At 40.7% G+C, this 25,307-nt stretch overlaps 1 protein-coding gene across 4 annotated transcripts; it reads right to left on the bottom strand.

Moving 5' to 3' along the window:
- Position 1: 1 nt before the first annotated feature.
- Positions 2-24,573, bottom strand: rufy2 (RUN and FYVE domain containing 2). 4 transcript variants are annotated; one of them, XM_084348845.1, is made up of 20 exons: positions 24,384-24,573; positions 21,065-21,380; positions 14,972-15,145; positions 14,654-14,771; positions 13,725-13,826; positions 13,383-13,506; positions 12,136-12,200; positions 11,968-12,033; positions 11,025-11,094; positions 10,702-10,803; positions 10,348-10,464; positions 10,140-10,232; positions 9,286-9,360; positions 9,081-9,178; positions 3,718-3,837; positions 3,228-3,357; positions 3,030-3,124; positions 2,896-2,944; positions 2,606-2,686; positions 2-2,513 (listed from the first exon to the last, which is right to left on the bottom strand). In XM_084348845.1, exons 2-20 carry the CDS (start codon positions 21,138-21,140, stop codon positions 2,370-2,372), a joined length of 1,899 nt encoding a protein of 632 aa, XP_084204971.1. In that variant the 5' UTR covers positions 21,141-21,380; positions 24,384-24,573; the 3' UTR covers positions 2-2,369. The 4 variants fall into 4 exon arrangements, with proteins under 4 accessions (XP_084204971.1, XP_084204972.1, XP_084204970.1 ...); XM_084348846.1 differs by lacking the exon at positions 24,384-24,573 and adding an exon at positions 23,821-23,936; XM_084348844.1 differs by lacking the exons at positions 21,065-21,380; positions 24,384-24,573 and adding an exon at positions 17,085-17,880.
- Positions 24,574-25,307: the final 734 nt, after the last annotated feature.

Consider the following 25,307-nt stretch of genomic DNA (forward strand, 5'->3'; position numbering starts at 1 on the left):
GGATTCTGCCTGTAACTTTTAATCAGAAACTGCTACACAGTCAAGGCAACATATTGTTGGCAACAGAGTTAATATTAAACTGGCAGGATTTAGTAAGCTAAAGGGCCACAGTGATAATCAACATTATGTATATACACAACAAACGGTGGTATCAACGCTGTACAAGTCCCATTGAAAGCTGGGAGGTTTATAAGAGCGACACTGTACAAAAACGTCTCAGGCCTGGGTGCAATTCAGACACGGTGCTTAATGATGATGATATGAGAAATTGGTGAGTTTTTAAATATTGGAATTGAGAAAAAGACTTCAACAACCTGAACTGAACCCAGGCCTGTCTCTTCATGGGAATGAATACTTCCAGTTCTTAAACATCTGAGGTTGTAAACATTGTATTTAAGTACAAAACCAGAATGTGCAGTGGAACTTGTATCATAACCCGTCACTGAATAAGCAGAACATTAGTCATCAGCATTAGTTTGACAACACCTCTCAATCGAAAATGACTTAGAGTTTCAAAATTTCCCTCCTAAGGAATGGAGCAGCAGTAAAATGTGGTTCTTCTTTAACGTCTCCATCGTTAAGGTTTACAACTAACTTCTAGTGAAAGCTCAAACAAGTTCCCTGGACTCCTGAAAGTAAAAATTATTGTGCATAAAACACAAAATCAGATATAAATACTCCCAAATTAAACTACAGAATTGGCATGTGTTCAGACATACTTTGGGGCTATGTTGTAAGTATGTAACACTCAAGTCTGTTCTTAACCACTAGCTAGTCAGTGAAGTGGTCCTGTTGTCAGCTACCCGTCAGTGGTTCATCAACAAAAGAGACACAGATTGACATCAGTCACTAGAAATGACAGCATCTGTTACTCTCCTTGGTCCTTTAAGCAGCATCCACTGCATTAGTGTCTCCAACAAACAGTGAAATGTGCCTTTAATCTAGAATGCTATCTTGGCTAGTGTTGCTACTTGAGACATCTTAAATCAGATCTTTCTACGGAAGTCCACTCTGTAGAAATAAAGGGCTCATTTTGGCAACATGAGAAGCACAAGTAGGTACTGTATAATGTGTTCACAGAGGCACAAATGGCACCAACACTGAAAAATAAAAAACTGATTTTCAGTTCCTGAAAGCCACAGACCCATGGGGAACTAGTCTAGTCATAGTGTCAGCACAGCAAAATCTGCTCGGGAGCAGTGAACATTCCTGGAATTAGTTTGCAGAAAACACTCTTCGTCTCATTGCATATCAAACACTCTGAGAAGGATCTGAGCAGTGCGGTTCTCTCAATTTGTACCGATCCCTCTGTCTGAACAGATGACGGCTGATTGCTTCTGTGAAACGATTAAAACTGAAAATGAGACCAGGTTGACTTTGTGGCACATTCTTCTCAACAGCCAACTGGACAGAAAAACATCCAGTTTATTTTTAGTTTAGTATGTAGAAAAAATTGGATTTAACCTGGTGGGTTGACTTGATCTATTGTGCCTGTGTAAATGCCGCCTTATAGACGCAAACAACAGTAACAAGGCCACCATACTGTATGTATAAATGATATAATCTCCTCTGTTTGACTGTGTACACTTTGAGGCATAATACATACATTATAATGATGCAATACTTCATAAGAATGTAGATTTGCTTAAACAAAAACATCTGCATTTAGCTGCAGCAGTGCTCATCTCCGTGCAGTTTCACTTTCACTTCACTGTGGAGTTGTTCCTACTTTCAAAACCAAACCCTAACCCATTTACTGGAACCTGACCTGGTGATGAGCGCCACTGTGTGCAGGAAACACAGCAGCAGATATGTTTACACCTGTTGTGCCTTTTAGAGACCATCTGGTGCTCTCAGCCTGGTTAGTGCAACACTTTGATTGAACCAAAGGGAACTTGAAAGACTGTGCATGCATGACTTCTTCATTTAAAGGTCACTGAGATCTAAATGTACTGTAAATAAATGATGTGTATAACTTGTATATTTAGGATAGATAATTCAACTTTCCAGTTTGATTGTTTATGATATTAAAGCAGGCCAAGGATTTTTACTATGTCACCAAGTAAGACATTATGGCCCATGTTATAGTGGACTGATTGCCTTTTCCTCTGCAAAGCATTTGCAAAAAAAAGGAGTGGTGTCAAACGAATGACGCAGACGTCCCTCATTTTGTCTGTGAGGGACTTAAACTGTAAATTAAGACAATTCAAAAAATGTTCATACGTGTGTCCCATTTCTAGCAGCAAACACTGTTGAGATAAGTTTGGAGATGGAGATGTTTGGAGATCTTACAGAGGACCGGAGGGTGGGGATTTACGAGTCTGAGCTCAGATTGCTTGAAGCGGTCGTGGCAGCAGCGTGGGGCTCCTTCACGTCGGATTGGAGGAGCATCGTTGGAGGAGGAGGGCGTGGCAGGTGTCACAGACTCTGACTGGTTTCGGTGAGGCGGGCAGAGGGAGCTCATTGTCAGAGCAGCTGTTACAAAAAATCTCTCCGCAGTTCCTACAGTGGTGCTGGACCGAGAGGGAGAAAGAAACCGTTAGAACCACATTAATGTTGTTCTGTTGGGATTTTATTTTTTTTTATTTCTCATTCGACGACTGACCTTCCTTCTTGAGATGGAGAACTCCTTCTCACACAGCTTGCAGTGGCTGGCGTCCTTGTCCTTCAACCAAACCTGACCCCCCTGAAACACAGTAAATCTGTTTCACCCTAACTTCACATTATAGACATTACACAACAACACAACATAACATTAACATGTCACTAATCCAAAATCAGCTACAGATGCAGGGCTCACGCAACAATATACTGTATTTTGTTCCTCTGAATCTCCATCTTAGCGATACAGTGTGGAGATGCTATGTTTATCTCTGTAATTCACTATTACTCTACCTGAAGAGCTTTGTTGGCTTCTTTGATGTCCTCAATCTTCATTTTGGATCTGATGACAAAAACAATAAGACTGTATTTGGTAAAAGAAATAATATCAACCACAACACGTCTTAGTGCAGACATTTTACACATACTCGCTTAGTTTGGAGCCTAGTTCCTCCAGAGCCTGTTCTTGGTCCTCACAGATGGTCTTCAGCTGAATGTTTTCATCCTGCAGACGATGGAACTCCTGGAAAAAATAAAAATCATATTAGATCATATTCTGCAAATACTGAAACATACTGTACAATATCACACACACATGGTGCATTTCTTTCTCTCCGTCCTTTTACCTTTTTTAGTCCGTTAATCTGCAGGGCCTCTGTGCTGAGCTGAGACACTGTATCCCTCTCTCTGTCTAGATCGTTTTGTAATGTCTGCCTCCACTCCCTCTCTATCTTCAGGTCCGTCTCCAGCTGCTGGCTACAGGAGCACCACGAATGTGTACACACCACACCAACAACACGAGTAAAGATGACAAACGGACAAAGACAGGGACAGACTTAGTAACACATCAACACACTATTAGAGCACACTGGTTTGTATACTTTTTAAAGTCACCATCAACATGAAATATGTAAGGGTAGAGTCTGGTGTATGCTGAGACACATGTGCACTGCTTTACTGTTTTAAAATTGATTTACTGGTTCCATTTCCATGAACTATAACTATAAATATTAATTCAAGGTAGAACCTCAACAGCTGGTTTACTACGCCACACAGTGTATGATGTTAACACTACTGTATATTGTGTTTATGTATGTGTGTGCATGTTCTGCTTACAGTTGTCTCTCTCTGTGTTCGATCTGCCGCTGCAGGCTGTCGGCCTTGTTGGCAAAGTCCAGCTTGAAGCGTCTGGTTCCCTCCTCGGCCGAGGTGCGGTGCCTCTCTGCCTCCTGTAATCTGTACCATTATAACCAGGGACAAACTCAGGACCATGGAGAGAAAAAACTGGGGGCATGGAGGGAGAGGGAGAAAAGACCTGGGGATGATGGGGGGTTGGGGGGATGTAGGGTAAGGAGGGAGGTTAGGGACTGAGGTTTCTGGGTGGGAACATGAAGGACGGAAGGCTGAGGATAAATGAAGAAGGTCGGGGTGAAGGATGGCGTTGTAATTTGTACTGTTACAACACCAGAGGGCAGAAGTGAAAAGAGTGCAGTGTGGGTTCAAAACAAAACAGTAAGGAGTACAGATGGGTGATGAGTCAGAATAAGGATGGATGCATGATGAAATAATGAGGGAAAGCCGCCTCAAAGCAACTGAATGGAGAAGAAAAAAAGAAGTTTGCTAACTTAATGCAATCATCTTGGTGCACTCAGACAAAGTGCAGCATCGCCATGGAGTCTTTTTCAGTTTTATCTTACATGCATTGTGCAGGGAGGAAACTTGTATAGCATTTTTTCAGGATATGAGGACTTTAATAACGTTTATTGACCATCTCAGAGGAGGGGCATCAGACCACACCCTGACTTACAGCAACAGTCGACTTACAGCATTGTCACTCCTTAAGATCACATCATAAATGTTCCAGAGTCCATCGCGACGTGGCCAAAAACTCAAACCACAGCCGACACTTTCAAAACATCTAACTTTATTGATCACGGTGGTAAAAGACAGTAGTTGTGAGTTTTCAACAGCTGTACTGAGTGATTATTCTTCTACAAATTGAGGAGTTACAGTACTATGAACATGGAGTTAGAATAGGTAGAAGGATTACTTCCTGATCTATCACAAAAGTCAATAAATATGCCAAGACGAGACACAACAACACATTTACGTTATCTTGGCAGAAGCTCCGGAGGTTTACAGCGGTATAACTACGATTATTGACACTTGGCTCAGTTCAGTCTGTTCTACAGGAGCAAATCAGATGAATTGAGATAAAGCTGCTGGTTGCACTGAGCTGTCTGGACTCAACCTTACAATTTTTTAGTTTAGGTGAATCTTCAGGAGGATGAAGAGCAAGAGGGAGACGGGCTGTGTCCAAAATCACTACCTTTTTACTGTTGAGTGTACTATATCTACCCTCTATCGAATTTATTTGGGTGCTCGGATTCTGAGTGGATAAAGGTACACTCGTGTCCAAAATCTCCACTCACTGCTCACTAGAGTAAACTACTGAGTGTGCGGTGAGTCAGTTGGGGACAAGGGACTGATTTCAGACACAGCGAGGGTCATCACAGCCAGTCAGAAGCAGGTCAGCAGGTGCAGCACATGCAGAGCAAACTGGTAACAAATTAAAGCTAACTCCTGTCTGACTGCAAACATCTGTAGTGATCGCCGCTGACTGACTGTGATGAAACGCAGACAGCTGTAGGAATCAGTTCGTCTAGGGTGTGTGATAGCATTCACGTTTCTGATCGTGCTTTAGACCTGAGCAGTGTCAGCTGCATTAAGGTAAAAACACAGCCAAGCAGAGAATCACAAGTTACACAACAGCCTCTACATGAATGCACTGAGAGACTGTATGAAAATTACTGACTGAGCTTTAACTCTGCAGAGTGTGTCATTTGTCACTGTCCGTAGGCAAGTCCAACCTTTTTCTTATTCTGCATTTTAACAGGAAGCAGATCTTAAGTAAACTGTCAGTGACTGGTTTTGGTTCACCCAAAAATGAAAATGCAGTCATTATCTTCTCACCCCCATGCTGATGGAAAGTCTGGTGAAGTTTCAAAGTCCACAAGACATTTCTGGAGCTTCACAGTAAAACAGCATTACAGCATTCTCCTAAACAACTGAAGTAGATGGGGACTTGATTTAAAACATTTAAAAACAGTGGGAAAAAACATTAAATGACATACAGCTCATCTGTGGTAATCCAAGTCTCCAGAAGCCCAGAGATCCCAAATTGATTTGAATAGATTTTATCTACACCCCAAGCTTGGCCAAACATCAAGGGTGTAAATAACATATTTTTAAATCAATTTAGGATCTCAGCGCTTCCTGAGAATTGAATTACTCCAGATGAGCTGTATGGAGCCATTTTGTTTTTTTTCTAGTAACAGTTCACATCCACTTCAGTTGTTTAGAAGAATGCTGCAACTCTGTTTTGCTGTGAAGCTCCAGAAATGTCTTCTGGACTACAAAACTTCCCCAGACTTTCCATCAGCATGACAGTGAGTAGAAAATGACTGAATTAGCATTTTTGGGTGAACTGTTTCTGTAAGGTTTAAATTTGAGTACACAGTTCACATTCTTTTGCACCTTTAATTATTTTGTATAATGAGTTGGACTAATCAAATATTACCGGATAGTGCGGGGCAGGTGTTGCAATTTGTCTCTTAAATATCAATAATGCTGGAAAGGGCTTTTAAAAAAAGTGAAACTGGTTGTTTAACTCCACCCTCTCTAGGTCAATAATTTTCACACAGTCCCTAAATGCTACAGTGACTGTTAACTGTTAACTTGTGGCTCTGTTTGTTGCCATATAAAACCTCTCAGTGATACGAGCGGGAAAGCCCCGCTATACTCTACTCATTCTAACTCAATGTGAACAATAACGACTATCTTACTGTCAGGGTTACTGCATATAAACTGACTACTGGAGACAGGAGCATTATTCCTAGTAGCATATGTATGTTTGTGTTTGTGTGAGTGAATAGATAATGTAGTGTATGATTAATTCAGAATGTTTCTTCAGTATCTATTAAAGTATAACTGATAATATTCAGATAGTTCACTGACCAGCTGAACCAGAAGATTCAGAGGAAACATTTCTTAATTTAGAACAAACCCAGCAAAGTTGTCTACAAAGGATTAAACTACAGATCATGAAACATGTTGCAGTGGTCTTTATGAATCCCAGCACTCTGCTGATGAGGATCATGTTTCAGTAACTAAAGCACCAAACCAGGCAGTCCAGTTTCGCCTGACCCTGTGGCTGCTCTCTGCGCTGTAAAAACCATCTGAATATTGTGTGCAAAAAAACAGGAATGTTCCTTTAAGTTAAGTCAATTTTTTTCATTCTGTCAAAAGCAATCATGTGTCAGCATGTGTGTGTGTACGTGCATGTCTGTCCTCAGAAGGAGATGTCCTTGACAAGCTTGTACTGGTGCTCTGTGTCTGTGCTTGCACACTTAACAAATGACATAGCAAGTGTTCTGGTCTGATTTAGCAGATCCTTATCACTGCACGCAGGAGCAGGGATAAAATCAGGAGGGCAAAAATGACACGTGGAGGTTTCGAGGGAGCAAAATGGACAGATGAATGGATGATTGGATGGTGTAAAAGATACAAACAGAAGGGAGGAAAGAAGGAGGAAAGAAAGGAAGGAAGGAAGAAAGGATGTCAATACATCAGTATTCTAAGTGGGCCCGGTCACACTGAACACTTTAAGTGACTTTAAACATCACAAGCACAGCAGTAAGTATAAATAAAAGGCAGTAAACACAGAAATCTGATTTCAGGCTGCCAGGGTTACACTGCCATCAGATTTCTTCAGTCTGGATATATTTCCCTCCAAGCGAATGAGTAATGAGAAGAGGTGTGGAGGAGAAGCAGGCAAAGGTAATGTGGACAGATAGATGAGACAACTAGAGCAGACAAAAACCGGCATTTCAGGTGAAGTGGGCACAGTGCTAAGCGATCAACACGAGAGATAAAACCCTGGAAAACAAGCTTTATGTAAACTGACAGTAGTCTGAGGAGAGATATTTCTAATTAGCTGGCAAATGATTTGGTTTTTAAATCAGTGGCTCTGATCAGAACTTTTAATTCTTCATTACCTTTCTCAGCTGATAACAAAAATAAACTCTGACTGGAAATAACAAGTGTAAGCAGGGTCTGTGTCCTACCAGCCTACAAAAACCACCTTTAGACCACCTTTAGAGCAGCAAAAAACATTCACAACCAATCACAAAGAGGATGGAACAGATTTAAACCAATGGGAGAGGGGAGGGGAGGGATGGACCGTGTTGACTGGTGAACGATGGGGTGAGGAGGCATCATAAGGAATCAATGAACCAGCAGGTCTCATAATGACTGATGGAGAAACGGAGCAATATACACCGACTGTGGTGCAGTAGTGAACAACAGAACTTAGCATGCATGAAAATATCAGTCATGTCATTTTTTAGATATGATAAACTGAGGATTGCAGGGTTTCCCAAAGAAATTATTTAGAAAAATCCTGATGAATCTCATCTTGTCATTCATTTAACAAACAGGTGAAGGCCTAAATAACAGCATTCAGTAGATACAGTATGGCATTGGCTGTGTGATATTTCGAAGTTTACTGTTTCAGTTCACTGATGTCATTTAAATAAGGACAATAAGTTTACTGTTAAACTGTAAAATATCCTGCCTCCATTACATATTTTTGTCACAAGTGATTACTGCAAAAAACGTGTGTATACCAGCTGATATACTGATATCAGAATTTTTTACTGCACATCGGTTGGACGCAACTTTGGACGATGTTTTTCAACATGTAGAACATTTTTAGTGTATCTTTTTGCCATTTTATGAATAAATTGTGGCCGTCCTCCACTGAATTCATACCAGATTAAAAGGAATTAATAGACTTTTATAAAAAATTAAATCTAAGAATCTCTTAAAGAAGAGAGAAGAAGAAGCCATTTCACACAACAAAGGACATGTATTTGATGACGTCAGTGACTGAGTTATTAATCCCATCACACATTGCAATATCAGGGAAAAACCCTAATCAAATCACTTCCGTTATAAGGTTTTATACTGTGGAACATTTTGTGTTTGTGGGACACGCAGAAATGTAAAAAGCTATTTCCTCAGGGAAACCCTGCAACAGCGATGAGGAAGAAGACTCAAATCATGCGTTCTCCAGTTCTCTTCAAAACATTCTCAAACTAAAACTTGCAGAACTCTTAATAAATGTGCACTTTTAAGTCATTATTAAAAATGACAAAAAATGGCACATTTTTCACAGCTAAAAATTAGTTTATTATGAGATTTTTATATCATATTCATTCAATGTTACAGTTGAAGCTCTTAACCTTACTTTGCTTGAAGAGGATTATGTTTGTTTTGGCAAATCAAAGAACAACTGCAGTTCAAAAGTTTTGCCAGAACAGCAGAGATGATTGAAGAAAGAACTGAGACACACGGGACAAAGTGATTTTCCTGTCGTGGTTAGCGTGTGCTGTGTCTTCACAGGCAGTGTATCTTACCTTTGCTCCAGCTGCTTCATGGTGGCAGTGATCTGATTGGTCTTCTCCTCCAGACGACTGATCATGTTGTTTTTCTTCTTCATCTCGTCATCAGACGACTGACAAATAAGAATTACCGGCTGTTGTTAGTAGTGATAATTACAGTGTATGTGCTGTATGTGAGAAGAGAACAAGAGCAACCAGGTCAGGATGTGTGTGTTTGTACCTGCATCTTCTGGTACATTTCTACATTGATGGCTTTGACTTCATCCAGCTGATGTCTCAGTCCGATCAGTGTGTCCTGTTGATAACAAACAAACACACTGTCATGTGACTGTTTCTAGTTTGTTAATTAAGTCATTTTAAGGACTTTTTTTAATTTTTGTATCTACTCATCCACTCTATCCATCTACTGGAGGTCTGTACATGATCTGACTCACTGATTATTAGTGGCCAAGGAGTTTTCTTTGCAATATAATATACTGTATACGCATGAATATGACTGAGAGCTACCTGCAAGCGAGCTGAAATGTATTTAGGACAATGTGTATGTTGCATTGCATGATACAAATACTGCCATGTCACATGCCCTGTGGTCCTGTGCACTAATGATGCTGACATTACTCTCCAGCCTGACAGCTGATGTTGTCGGTGATGATATCAGCAGCCTCCTTACAATGATGCAAAAATACTGCTGGCATGGCAGCTGCTGTATGTCACAGCTTGGCTACAAATGTCAGCTGGTGCTGTTTATGTAGCAGAGTTCACATATTGGTGGTGGAAGAGAGACGGGTACGGGAGCTGGCGAGGTATTACTGCTCTCTGTGTGTAGTTATTGGCCCCCCTTAGGGTTTGTTATCATGTGCTCCCTCGCTGTGATGACACTATGTCTGAAGAGCAACCACATCACTGTAACTGTTACTGAATATGTCTCCGTAAAAGTAAACTGATTGGGTCTTTTTTCATCAATTTCCATTTCTCTCTGTGCATTGTTGAATCTTCATGTTTTTCATTTCAGCCTTACAAATCTTTTATAAATAAATCAGTGGCTAATAAGACAGGGTGAAAATGTGTACTGACCTGTTTTTCATGAATATCTTTCTCCAGAAGTTTCATGGCCAGCTCCATTTCCTGTTTCATCGACACCTGGACTACCAGCTCATTCTCCACATCCTAAAAATAAAACCACAAGCATGTAAAGGAAGTTGTAGGTCACCAATTCAGATGCAATGATCCATCTTTTATTAATTCCAATCGCACGTACGCACGCACGCAGTCCCAGTCTGACCTGTCTGAGCTGACACTCCTCCTTCAGTTGTCTCCGAGCCTCATTGTACATCTCATCCAAACCCTGACGCGACTGTTTGTACGTGTCTCTCTCCACTGACACGTCGCCCTGGGTTACCTAGATTAATCCCACCAACAGGAAGAAGATGTCAGCCATATCATGCTTCAGTTACATCTGTTTTTAGTCAGGGCAAGTAATAACTGCTGGAATATTAGGGGCTGGATCTTCACTTTTAGCTGCAATGAAAACTTAAACCAAAAGATTGAATATTAAGACAGGTACTGATGTTTCTTTGGGTTTTCAGACAGCGATACATTTTTGTAATTTTGTGCTCGTGTGACTGTGACTGTGTACCTCCAATTGTTGTTGTGCCTTCATCAGAATGAGGCTGTTCTCACTCCTCAGCTGCTGATTTTCTTCCTGCAGTTTGATGATGTTGTTCTTGGCAATGGCTAACTGCACACACAAAAACAGAATAATTAAGTTGTTCGCCACAGCTTGACAATAATAACACTGACTCCGAGACTTCATCTAAACACATTTGTCTCAATTATAATGTCAGATTTTATTATTGCTTTAAATGTAAGAGACATTTGCTTTTCAATCAAACAGACAAATCATGTTATAATTCTTAAGTGCTAAATCCAATACACAGGTATTTTATGCGTGGGTCTCACCTCCTCTATGAGTTTAGAGTTGGACTTCTCTAGATTGTCCACTCTGCCCTGAAGACCATGAACCGTGGAGCTAAATATACAAACGGAAACAGAAACAGAAATCATATTCAGCTTTATTTTTAGTAGTAGGGTCACAATTCACAGCTGCAGTGTTAAAATGTGTATCTTTGACAGACGTATACCACATCTTGTTTAGACACTGTTCAGTGGAGAACATCTGTGACTTGTAAGAACTGTTATTATGTTTATTCACATGTATAAAAAGCTGAACTGTCTCAACACAGACTGACAGACCCCAATCTGACTTTAAACAGCAGTCGTGCAATGGTTAGCTTAGCTTATGTTCATAGACAGCTCATCAAGGTTAGTAACTGACAATGTAATTTAATGTCATATAACACATTAGAGGTTTGTATACATAAAAGCCTTCCTTATTTATGAACAAGCTGGTTTTAGCTCCATCGCAGCTGCAAATTCTAAAGAAAGATTCACTGCACTTCACTCACATGAGATATCAGGTTTTTGAGATGAAAAACTGAAAGAGGAAATGTGACTGTCTGTGACTTTATTGAGTCTGTATGTGGGAACAGATGGGACAGAGTTGCACTTCTGAAACGAGCAGATTGCATCAAACTTAAACTGAACGTTCTTTTTATTTTAACATGCAATGAGGCATCTGGCCTTCTGCCTTTGAGTCAAAACAACAAAACACCAATTAAACATCAGAAAAACAACAGATGTAAAGCAAAATGTGAAGCAGAAATAAAGTGGAATGAATGCTTCTCTCAATCAGCAACTGATTAGATGCGACTAACACAACATTTTAAAAGCATGACTTCCATTATTTGAAATTTCCTTGAGTTTTGTACCCCCATCATCTCCATGATCTTTGGGGAAAACCCTGCAGACAGGTCTGTTTCCAATAAATAAACAAATGTCTTACTTGAGTTGTCGGTTCAGTTCCTCTACATAGTTCTTCTGATCCAAGATGGATGCTATCTGGCTATTCCTGTTACCATGGAAACATGAAACAGAGGACTGCGTTAGATTTATGGGGGGCTAAAATACCAAGTGTATTAAATGAGGCAGAGGGACAACAGAAAGATCATACCTCTCTTCACTCCTGTAATCATCAATGTCATTCTTCAAGTACATGGAGAAGTCGATCACCCCGACCTAAAAAAAACACACAAAAAAGATTAAATGGGTAATGCTCGACTTGAAGAAGCTACAAACCACCAGAATATTTCCAAGAATTAGGGATCCTTATACTTATGTAGTTGCTTGGTTACACCTACTTTGTTAAAGTCATACAAACATGACGCTTACTGTGAAAGTGAGTGTATACAATTAATATCAAATGCTGTGTGTGTGCATTTCCTAATTGCACTTACTTGTCTGTTAATCATACACATGCAGAAATACTACCACAGTCCACCATGGAGATAAAGTTTTAAAGAGATATTATACAGTACATCATTTTTAAAGAAGAGCAGAGCTTTTATTTTGATATTCAAATTCAACTTAATAAAATAATTATTAAATAATAATATAAAATATTAAATAATATTAAATAATTATTACATATTCTAGTACCATCACTGTAAACTAAAAATATTTGGGGTTTTGGCCTCTGGGTAAGAACAAAACATGACAATTGATTTCACTGTGAGATCTGGGAAGTGTAGGGTATTTTTTCTCTATTTTGTGCATTTTATATCGTAAAGAAAGATCAAAACAACAAAATCATCATTTAATCATTAGCCCTAAAAACGTAGTAACCAAAAAATCCCGGACTATTCATCCTAAAACACTACATGAGAGATCCTAAAAGTTTTGTCCCCTTGTTTTTCTTTCTTTTATTTTATAATCCTTTCATCTGGGATGGAATGAGACCATATTTACATTCCATGCCACTCCATGTAAAAATCTGTATGCGGTAATCTGTGTAATAGCTCGCCTTGTGATCAGAGAACGACTACTTTTAATCAAACACAATTCCATCACGGTAAAACTATTTCAGTCACACTCAGTCAGGTGTGAACACAGTCTGTACAGAGTGTTTGCATTAGCGAGAAAATGTGTTTGCAGCCAGGACAAAGTCTCCACCGATGGAGTAGAAACGTGACACCACGGTGACTGCTCTCTATCTGCCTGATGCAAAGATAACGAAACAGACCATTCTTATCTGCATTTCTGCTTCCCCAAACAACAGTCACTGTCATAGAAGTTGGTTCATGTCAGTCAATGAACTACTAGGCACAGGAAGTGGAGATAACACGTCAACATTTTAGTGTTGGGTGTAAATGTGTTTTCTTTTTGTCTATGGGTCAATAACTGTCTCAGAGCAGTGGTTACCTGTGAGTCCAGGTCCTCGCCTTTAACACACAGGTTAGCATCGATGACGTTCAGGCCCACCAGCAGGCCCACTATCACCGCACCCTCTTCCTCCAGCATCAGAGCTGAATTCTCGTAGAAATCACTGAGGAGGAAGACACAACAGACTCACAAACACTGAAGGAAGCTCCAGTAAAAGGAAAAAAATTGTGCTTTTATTTGAAAGTTTTAGCTCTGTAGTGATGATACTGTGGATGCGTTAGTATCAAAATATTTTCAGGCTCTTTGGAGTACTATGAAATGTACCTATTTCTATTTATCTATCGTCTTTGTGTGGGTCTCCACGTGTGCATGTGTGTATACCTGAGCAGGTCTTTTCTAGTGATGAGGAGTCGTAAGTAGTCGGCCAGCCGTTTCTGCATGAGAGCCAGACGCAACCAGGCTCTGGCCCTGCCTAATGGAGTCCTGGAAAACACACACACACCAAAAAAAACACACAACACAGGTGATTAGATTAAATTTTAAAGGGATTTTAAGTGGGTTTTAAGGGTCGATGGCTCGTCTGGGCATCTTTAAACTTGATCTTTGTTTTGTTTTATTGTTAAGATCTAGTTATATTCTTCTTTGACTTCAATCCAACTCGATAACCATGTTTCATTTTGCCTCTGTGTCATTCTTAATGCACAACACACTGCCCTTGCACTGTCCTGTCTCTAACCCTTGGTTTCTGTACTTTGGTGTTGCAAAAACGCTGCTCTGCTACACATCCGTTGGTCTGACTCAGCACCACCAAAGGAAACTGGCTCTGTTCTTCATCTAAAACAGCACATCTGTTCCCTATTTTGCTGCATCAGACAAGACCTGAATATTACTCACTTACTTGATTCCTCTGCTATGTAGTGACTGATAACTGAATAACAAAGTAAAGCATGACATGGAAATCATGTGCATGAATGAGAGTGAGTAGAAGCCACTAGAGGAGACTACTTGAATATTACTGTAGGTTTTTGGAGGTAATACTTTAGCACCCACATGGGGCACTTTCATCACTCATGCTGTTAACTCAAACTGCTTGACACATCTTTGGAAAATCTGTCTACACTGGCTCTAACAGTTGGAGAGAGGAGGTGAGGCAGCAGCAGGAGGGAAGGAAGTGAAAGTAAATCACACTCCCTCTCACTTTCCCTGGCTCAGGTCACAGTCTCATGTACCTGCTGCATGTGAGTGTGTATGTGGTTGTGTTGTGGCTCATGTTCCTCCAATATGTGTAGTTGTGTGTGAGGACTCCTTACTTAAGTCCAGGCAGGTCTCGTACAGAGGCTGAGATCTCTGCTGCTTCCGGACACAGTTTCTCCACCAGCTCCAGAGGACCCCACAGAGACTTGTTAAAGCCCAGAAAGGACTTCTTCACTAGAGAGAGAAGAGACACAGAGGAAGAGAGACTTAAACACACTGGCATATGAAAATCTAGGAATGACATCTTTTATGAGGGAAGCATCACACAAACACAATCGTGCAGCTTAGACGTCTAATTTTAGCAATCTGGGATATAGCCGCACCGGCACGACACCCACACCTGACACCACTTGAAACGTCTCTCTGCATCTTACCTCTGAGGCCATGTTTGAGACAGTGCTCCATTACAACAAAGAACTGCTGGAGAGGTGGGTAGTCTGAGTCCAGCGTTCGTCCAAAGCTCAGAGCCGACTCGATCAGGCCTTTGATGCTCAGCTTGGCCATGTTGAGCAGGTTGGCTCGCTCCATGGTCATGGGGTCCCGCAGGGCTGCAGGACGAAAGACACACACAAACACTTGACTTAGTGATGTGTAATACATCCTTTATCTTAAGAATGCTGTGTTAAGTATACTCTGGGTACTCTGACAGGGGCAGCATAAGAAAATACAACAACTCTGATGCATTATTCGTTTATTTACACACATAATACAGATATCAATTAAAGCATTTTTCTTTATCTTACAACTGCTCAGGACTTTGTTTAATAAATAATCTACCTAATTCAACTTGTAAGTTTTTATCTGAGGGATAAACCACAGAGTCAGACAGGTTACAACTGGTCATTTTCAGAGAAAGCTGCAACAATTAATCGCTTAGGTCTCAACTATCAAATCAATCACCAACTATTTTTATACTCGATTAATCGTTTTGAGTTATTGTTTTAAAAAGGAAATTAATTAATTTGCATTTATGTATTTCAGTGCAGTCACACAACCTCAACACAACACCCCAACAAGGGGAAATTTATCAATTTCAATGATAAATCTCTGTACTTAGTATTAACATTCTCCCACACCTAGAAATTATTAATTAGTTTAGAAATAATTATTGAGATCATTCAAACATTACAGAAATCTGTATGATTTGCAGCTGTTAACATATTAAGATAAAATTGTGTTATAGTGGCAAATCCAGTGTGCCAGTACTGCAGCTATTACTGCCTTATAACAGACAAAAAAGAAAAGAAATAGTAATTTAAGTTTCCATGTTTAGAAAAACTACTATTGAACCACAGAGGTCTGGTTTCACATGTATTACATGTGGACCTCTGGGTTAACGTGTAGCCAAACACCAGAACAGGACAGAAACATGCAGAGATGTTGCCTAGCATTGTTAAAGAGCTTTAATGACGTTGGCAGGTTGGCCCACAGGCAGAGACAAATCAACAGATGATTTCTTGGGAGTAGCATAAATGTTGGGTGCCCTTGGGTAGTAAGACTTGTGGATACTGAGGAAAAAACAGTAACCCTTTGACTGCCTGTGTCACCATGCGACTACAACTGCAGTACTTGAAATGCTGAGGATATTGACAAGGTGATGGTGAGTTTTAATGCAGTTATGAGAAATTTAAATTGTCCTTTAAATGTTGTTCTAGTAAATGAATTCCCTGTGTTGTCATTAAAAGAAAATAAAACAATCTGGGGTGTGAACTATCAGGAAACACTGAATGCCTGGAACAACTGTCAGCAGCTTGTGATGATTCAGTTTTTACATAATTCAAACCAAGCCTGTGAGGGATGCTGGCTGAAGAGCTCAAAATGACAAAGATGACTGACAGAAAACTGAACAGCAACTGTTATGATAACTCATGATTAATATGATTCACTTGTCCAGGAAAAATGCCAAACCTTTGCTGGTCCCGGCTTATTAAACATGAGCGTTTGTTACTTTCCTAAGGAATCTATTTGGGTGACAACACCAAATCAACAGCGTACAAAACACAGTGCAAACCCCAAGGAATACAGACAGAGCATTATTTCCATTTGCAGGTAGGTGCAGCAGGTGATGCTTCTGGGAGTTAAGTAGTGTGGCAGTATAAAACAACAGCAGCACAGCTAACATTAACTGAAGAGGATGTGCCATCATAGCAGCCTGGATCTATGAAAAATCAATTGCCCACACACAGACAGGGTGGTGAGGTAATATTAGCTGTGAAAGAGAGAGGAGGGGATGCTAGGTTTGTCACACTAGTGCATCTACACACATCAGCTGAAACTATTAACTATTGTGCTCCGATTAACAGCTGAAAGATTGATTGTCCCTGAACATCTCACATGGGGGATTCGCCTGTGCTGGTGGACTGATGCTCGGTCACATTTCCTCATGAGTGCCTGGAGCAATCAGTTACTGGGTGTCATAAGACCTGTTATTATTAACCAGAGACCACACACACTCACACTTCCTATCCGCTCATGATCATACTCTACCTTGCACGGCCCAGTCCCCGGGCAGAGACGTCCTGTGCTCCGACACTTTGGGCAGAACATGAATGCTCCCTGAAATGGTCTCTGATGCTTTCCTGGCCAAAGCGAAGATAGGAGCCTGCCATCGTCCGTCTCCTCCACCACCACCACCACCACCACCTCCTCCTCCTCCTCCTCTCACTGTGCTGATACTGTTAGCTTTATCCACAGCACCAGATTTCTCCTCCTGCAGCCTCAAAATCCCAAACACCTGAGCTTTCTCCTTGCTGCTGTCCGCTTCAGACAGACCCAGTTCGTGGTCTGCGGGCGATGCCATGTTCACGTACCTCTGAAATCGGTTTAGCTAACTACAACTGGTGCGGCTCGGTGGCAAAACAGCCAGATTCATACGGTTTGCTAGCCGTTAGCGAGGTGTTAGCTTGATGGACAATTCACCGGGCGACCATTATGACAACCGCGGCATGGAAAATACCTGTGATCCCACCGGCCGAGGCTGTGACAGCTCCGGCTAAAGTCAACAGTCAACCGTCGTAACGTCCCCGGGCTGAAACGTAGGCGTCGGGCTACATGGTGAGCGCTAGCAGCGGTGGCTATGCTTCACGATAGAAGTGTTTTTTCCGCACATTTCGGAGGTTGTAGAGATTTGTTTACACCCAGCACACCTAACCGATAGTTGGCTCCAGACGCTCCCGCTGCACCCTCCGGAGGGGCGGTGTCAAAAGGCTCACAAGACACACAAAAGGAGGCACTACGTAATGATTTTAGTGGCCGCTGTGTTGTGGACGTGCCGCCCCCTGCTGCCGGAAGTGAGAACTGCAACACTGCCTGCAGGTAGAGGGTGTGTGTGTGTGTGTGTGTGTGTGTGTGTGTGTGTGTGTGTGTGACAGAGAGGCCTGGAGACAAGAGAGCCCAGACAGCTATTTTCAGATATGTGGCTAGAAAAAGTCTGAAGCCACAGATGTCCTTAATATTCTGCAGAAGTGAATGGACTTAAAGGTGCAGTATGTAGTTTTGGGGAAGACATTTTCATCAAAAAAGAAAAATCTTCATTGACTGATGAACTAAATGGTTAAACGCTCTTCGTTTTCATGACTGAATACACTGCATAAACAAACTGACCATCAAGGACAACTCAATTTCCTTTCGTGTTGCTTTGTTTATATGTGGCGGACCCTGCCACCTTTCTAGCCTCAGACAGCGTTCTGAGGAACTTATTTCCTCTGAGAACAGCTTGTTTATTGAGTCGTGGAAAAAATAAACATTTCTGAGTTTGTATTGTTACCTAATTAATATTATAAATATTAAAATGATGAATTTGAATTTCTTCTCCAAAACTACATAGTGACCCTTTAAGTACTTCAACTTTATGTGACTTTATTTTTCCATTTCACAGCAATTCAGTGGGAAATGTAGCCAAGCGACTTTTTACTCCGCTGCATAATTTTGACAGTTGTGGTTAGTAATTATATAAAAAATTTGATTTCACATATAAAACATATGAAGTGCTGATTAAATGTGATGGATTATTTCAGACTAAACTACCAAATGGTGTTTAAAATAGTTCAAATATAAAGCCTTCATACATCAGTAATAACAATACAATAATATAACTGCGTAACAGCTCAAGAGCATCATGCAAAATGTGGATCATCCAACGTATAGGGAGCTGAAGAGCTCTTTTAGTGACAGGCTTGTGGTCTTTTGAGAGATTCAGGAGGTCTTTTGTGCTGGCTGCAGTGAAGTTTTTTAACTAACATTGTTCCTGGCTGTCACTGTTAATTGATGTGATGACGATATGTTGTTGAAGTACTGTGGAATGTTGTTAACCATGAATATGTTGAGTTATTGATGTTCACACTATTTATTATTTATGGTGCTGTGCTCTCCTCTTATTTTGTACGGCCTTGAAATGGGCTTTATTGGCAGATATGGAATATAATGATCATAGTTATGGTTAATAACCATCATAATTATATTTTCATTAGTGTATAATTTCCTGAGACTAAGAATGAGAATGAACATTACCTTAAAATTTGCTCTTCATATCTACAGAGAGTGCAGGTTCTCTACCAGAGGGTCCACTCTGTTGCACCGCCATGTTTCTACAGTAGTCCAGAACAGACAAACTGAAAACTGGCTCTGGAGATGGGCTTCAGCATTCATAGGAGAGGGAGTTCAGGTGGTTGCAATCTGATAACCTCACAGCTAGATGGCACTAAATCCTACACATCGGACCTTTAAGTAAATTTAGCAAATATTTTTTCCATAATTTTAGGCCTACTTAAAGTGGAGACAGATAATTTGTGTCTCACTTCCTAGAGGTGTTATTGTTGCCCTGGCTGTCACAAAGACATCTGGATCGCTTTCCTTTTTCATCATGGTAGCAACCACTAACAACACAGTGCAAAATGTGTTTATTTTTTCATTTAGTCTTTATGGAGACATGAAAGCTGATTGAAATGGTGCCCGCTGGCAGACAAAATTATATAGTGAAAGCGAGGTTTATAGGGAACCATCTAAATGTTGATGGTGTCATTATTCTATAGTCATTACATTGTTTAATCAACATTTACTTCATAATGATATGTCAAAGCAAAAAACTTGTCTATTGGCAGTTTAAGTAAGATTCTCAATTTCATTTTGAGGGGTTTCATGACAGTTTACATTCTAATGATTCTAGATAAAAACACTTATTACATATGTTGACTTTTTTAAGGTTAAGTCTCGTAATTTTAGGCAAAATATCTTTCATTTCACGATAATTACATACCTGGTTGTATAGAGATGGCTTTGAAACAGGATTTTGGCATGTACAATTTACAAAAAATATATAATTAAGCAGTCAAACGAATGAACAAAGTTTAAGGATTTCTTTAAGTACATTTTATTTTAATTTTTTTAAATGCCTGTCCATAATTTCTTTGGTGGGTGGGGATCTGCTGGCGAAATTTTGACTCAGTATTTCCAAAGTCCTGTCTTTGGCCCTAGTTTGAATTTAGTATGATGAACCCACAGAGGAAATTTCTTAAAATAGCAGTGCATGAAAGTATTTAGTCAAATAAAAGCCATAACAGCGGAAACATTAACACCCACCCGCTCCAGTAAAGCAGGGGAGGAAGTATCTAATGTGAGTGAGTTGGCTTTGGTTAGCCTGATTAAGTTTTAAAGTTAAACAAGCATGCTGCAAGTAATTTATGGCTGAAACTAATGATCAGTTTCCCTGCTGATTATTTCATACATTAGTGACATCTTTAAATTCATTATTTTGTCTGATGGTCAGTGTAAAAAAATATACAAAAATATTAATTTTGCTGTCATAGAGGAGTAAGAAAACCACCAAATATTCACATTTGTTAAAGCTGAAACCAGTGAATTTGTTACATTTTTCTGAAAAATAACTTAATCCATGATTCAAATTGTTGTGGGATACTATCAGAGCATCAAGAGCTGTCATTTTCTCACCAAGTTTTAGCAACACATGAATTATTCACAACCTTTAATGTTGTCATAGATTAGATAAAAGTCCACCTCACTGTCTTAATGATTGGTTACATGTTTAGATGTGACCAGTAATTATCAGAGTTATCGTCCTTTAATTTTAGGTGCTATTAATTAACTCTGAGATTAGTCCCAAGAAAAAAACATAAATTACTGTATATCTATTAGGGTTAGAGTCAGAGTGTCTTGCAACAGACAATAGTGAACCGCAGACAGGAGACATGCTTTGGCGGTTTATGCACTTACATGGTGACTCACACTTGACTCATGGAAAGGTATTATCTGTTGTGAAGTCAGTTGGCTTTGTAGCTGATGGTTTTCCTAATGATTAGCCAACTTGTTTTAGTCACTCTTACAGAACTTAATTAGTTTGAATGCAGTGACATGGATCCACAGACTGATATCAGACTGTTGTTTGTAGGTAACACAAGCATTGTGTGAGGCCAGGTCAGAGTCATTCATTCAAACAGCACCTGCCAACCTACCTTGGCTGTACGCTAGCCGCTCCATACTCTCACTGTGAGTGATGCCCCAGCGGTGGAGACTCTGAGGGGAGTACATGGTGAGTGGGACCCTCCTCTGCCCACTGCCTTGTTGCAAAGAGGATAAATCAAGCAGATCCCTGAGTCTTTAAGTGGCCCACTATGGTCTGGTTATTCTGATTCCCTTGAACCAGATGGCCCTCCCTCCTGAACTGCTGTGGACTGTTTTGGCCTGTTCTCATATGGCGTGTTCCCGTTTGGTCAGGTTTGGTCACAGTCTCAGGGTGTGGTGGGCTTCTGCTGAAGTGAGCAGGACAGCCTGGGAGAAAACAGACAGTAGAGACAGACTGAATAAGATCTTAGGAGCAGGGAGTTTAGACAAGTGTAAAAACAAATTTGATCTTGTTGTCTGTGGTACAGGTTGTCTTAAGTAAAGGTTAGTGTTGGGGATGATGATGCTAAGAAGCTTTCCAATCACCACTGCGGTTGAAGCTATTGATTTTCTTCACCATAGATTAATCTCCTAATCATTTCCAACTTAATGGATTAGTCGTTTGGTTCCCAAAATGACAAAAAGAAATAGTGAAAAAGGTCCATCCCAGTCTCTCGAGTCAGAGAGGAGGTCCTCAGATATCCTGTTGTCAACCCAAAACCCCAAATTATCCAGTTCAGTGTAAAAGGGAGAAAAGCAGGGAATCTCCACATCCAGAACAGATCCAAAACAAAAAACAAAAAACAGCTCCTTCTTCTACATAAAAAAATCACTTTGACATTGAATGGATTATCATACTGGGTAGCACTTATCCCTCTGTCAATCAATCAGTCGACCAATCGTTGCAGCTCTAATTGCCACTAATCTGCCATGGTCAGCATGCCAATCTGACATCATCATCCCAGTCAAGCCCATAGGTCATACTTCCTTCAGCTCAGGTCCCATTCACAGTCATTGAGAAGAAAAAACAACTAACCTTTTTGTATGTCTAACCTGGTTCCAGTAGAATAATGAATGAAATAGATACAAACAGCTGATTATCAACTACGTCATTGTCTCACAATGTACTTGAGTTAAAGTTTATTCCCCGTCACATTACGTCTTTGCCTCCCATTCCTCTCATACGCTACAGGATGAGACCTTTCACTGCCATAAATAATATATGCCAAAAGGTTCTTCTCTCAGATATCATACTAAAATCTAATACATCTTGACTGAGTCATCACCAGGGTTTTGCATCTTGTTTTACCAAAAAGAAGTTTTACCTTTTCTCTGAGTAGCAGCTTATGAGGAACGCATCCAGTGGGCCTCCACCTCACTATAGTATGGACGTAAAAGCCTTCGACCACACCAACTGAAGAATGTCAGATCCATTATATCACACAGTGATAGAAACTGTAGGCGCATGGAAGCTACAGTAAACTGCATTACAAGGACCACTTCTGTTGTTCTGCTTCTCCTTGCCATACTCTCTCTCTCTCTCTCTCTCTAATAGCTCAGTGCTGACCAGAGATCATATGACCGGTTTCTTGCAGATCCGTACCCTCCTTAGCTGTTTGTATACTGCCTGAGTTAATTCTCTGAATGGCTGCTTCTCAGTCTGGTCAGCAGAATATTCATAATTGCAGCTGCCTGAACATTGATGCCCATTTCTTATTTTTTCTTTTTCTTTCAGTGTTGTCTGTTTACTGCGCATGTAACTGTATCTGTATGTCATTATATCCCCTGATTTTTACTTATTGTCTGACTTCTTGTTTTTATTGCTGCCTGTTTGCCCTCCTATCACGATTACAAGAGTCATGTTAGCATCTTCGTCTTTTGGTCTTTCCAGGCCGTCCTCATCAGAAAAATAATCATTGAGGACGACAGTTAAGCAGCTTAATAACATGGTGTTAGTTTGTAATGTTTTGTCATTGCCGTGAGATTATTCATAACATCATGGTGATGCACACTGGTTGGAGGGGCCCCCTGGGAATTTTTGCCTAGGGCTGCTTATTACGACCTATTTTTACGTATCTTGTTAGGCGATGACCTCTAGTGGCCATAGTAATGATTACAGAAGCAAAGGAGGAAGTCAGGCGAGGCAGTATAAGGAGCAAAAAAGCCTGTATAGGAGGTTGGTGATGGACAGTTGGGTTAAACATGCACTTTCACGCAATGGACTTTCACCAAGGATACTGTTTGTGTCCAGCGTGTAAGTTATTTTAACTTATTAATATAGTAAAGTGACAAATAGTTATTTTAACCCTAAACCTAACAAGGCCGTTTTCTTGCCTAAACCAAACCAACGCCTGTCACTGTTACGCTGCAATAGTCATGTTGTTTTGGGCACAGTGATATAAGTTGTTTTGGGAGTCACCTTGTTTAGGTATGAGCATGTGTTGCCTTCTGCAGGTTTGTTTGGCTGTGCTTTTGTGAGGTTGTCCGTACATTTTCTGCTTGCTTGTCTAACTACCTTTAACACTATATCACAGTTCAGCAACAACGACAGCATCTATGCATCAGCATTACGGCTTGAATGTATTTTACTTTAAGGTGCAATAAGCAATTTTGGAGAATTTAATAAAGATGCTTTGGGTTGGTGGAGTTGGCCAGCCACCAACCCAAAATGTTTGTATTTGGAGACCTAGGAATGAGAGTCAACAGTTAACTATCTTTCATACTGCACCTATAATGTTATTGATTCAATATTTTCACCCTAGTGTAAGAGAAAAACACATACCCATGTCAGTATCTGACTCATGCAACAGTTCATTCTGATACTCACGTCCAAACTACTTTTTTCCTCCATTTATCTCAGCATCATTTTCCCATCTCTCTCCTCCAGCCCTCCACCCACCGTCCTCCTCCACTCTGTCCGTCTCATCGCTTCCTTCACGTCCGAACCACACCTAAACAAACACAACACTAACCACCACTTCCAGGGTGGTATGTTTGCACCATATGACTAGTTCATCATTGCAGGCACACGCCCTTCCGTATGACAGACAGCCGGAGCAACCAATCAATAGTCTTCAGTGAAACCTCTTCCTACCAATAGGGGTGTGATGCTGTTTCACTGTAGTAGCCAGCCTTTCATTCTGCAGCAGCGCTGGAAGTGGGGTGCTGCTATGCTCACAGACTGTGATACACGTTTTCATCCATTTGACAAGCAGGAAACAAAAAACAGTGCTGTGCTACAACAGCAGAGGAGGTGAGGAGTACAATTTATAAAGCAGAAGACAAAAATTTAAGTATAATCAGAACCTGTACTGTACTAAGTGTACGTATGTGAGGGCTGTAACAATACCAACATGTAAAGAATGTTATCATGTAAATATTGTCTCTCACCTCAAGCAGTAGAAAGAAGAGAGTCAATCCCTGTTTCTGCAGCTTGTCAGCAGTCCGTAGTCCAGTCCAAACAAAGGGATAAGTCTATGTTCTGGTCTAGTATCTGAGGAAATGACTCGGTGGAAGCTTTAACAGTTGTGAAGCAGTAAGCCGGTACATGCTCTGGAGACATCACCGACAGAAACCACAACCATCACCCCACACAGCGCCCAATGACAAGAGAGCAGGAAGCCTGGGAGAGGGGGAGGGGTTAGGGGGTAACACAGCAAAGAGAGAGGAGAGGGAGGGAGGAGGCTCGTAGGGGGATAAATACAGTGAGGGGAGAGGAGAGGGGAGAGATGCTGGGTGAGGGGAGCAGAGTGTTGACAAAATACAAGCAGCAGGAAGACAGTTAGAGGGGCACTGACTTATATTCATACACCCCACCCACATATTAGCATAACACACTGTTCACATGAATGGAATACATGAAGACGTGAATGAAAACATACACGTTAGTGAACAGTGCTTTCTGCGATGGAGGAGGGTCGAGCCTGTCGTTACCAACCAATCCCTGACTGGGGATTGAACAGAGAGGGAGGTCCTTCTCAAGACCAGAGATTGGTGTGTGTGTGTGTGTGTGTGTGTGTGTGTGTGTGTGTGTGTGTGGAAGTGAATGACTTTGCAGCTAAGACAATGAAATCGTATCACTGCAGCTAGAAAGTACTATCATTGAAATACAAGATAAAGCTGCTCATACTTTCCTATAAACCAACAAGGCAAAAGGATGAGCAGGGAAAAGACACAAGAGGTTCCTGTACACTTGTGTGGATGATAAAAACAAACACTGAATGGCAAAGTCAGCATTTTTTATGATGAAATATGTACAATCATATATGTATAAGTGTGTAGTTTTGTGTGTCTGTAAATAGTTGGTAATAATTT

Source organism: Pagrus pagrus (genome assembly GCF_965226575.1).
Source record: "Pagrus pagrus genome assembly, chromosome: 1".
Classification (NCBI taxonomy): domain Eukaryota; kingdom Metazoa; phylum Chordata; class Actinopteri; order Spariformes; family Sparidae; genus Pagrus; species Pagrus pagrus.

Excerpts from the sequence above, each read along its gene's own strand:
- rufy2 (XM_084348844.1), bottom strand. The coding sequence starts at position 17,397 with ATGGCATCGCCCGCAGACCACGAACTGGGTCTGTCTGAAGCGGACAGC. Across the intron at positions 13,507-13,724 it reads ACTAGAAAAGACCTGCTCAG|TGATTTCTACGAGAATTCAG; the intron begins GTATACACACAT and ends CTTCCTCCTCAG. Across the intron at positions 11,095-11,967 it reads GAACTGAACCGACAACTCAA|CTCCACGGTTCATGGTCTTC; the intron begins GTAAGACATTTG and ends TTGTATATTTAG.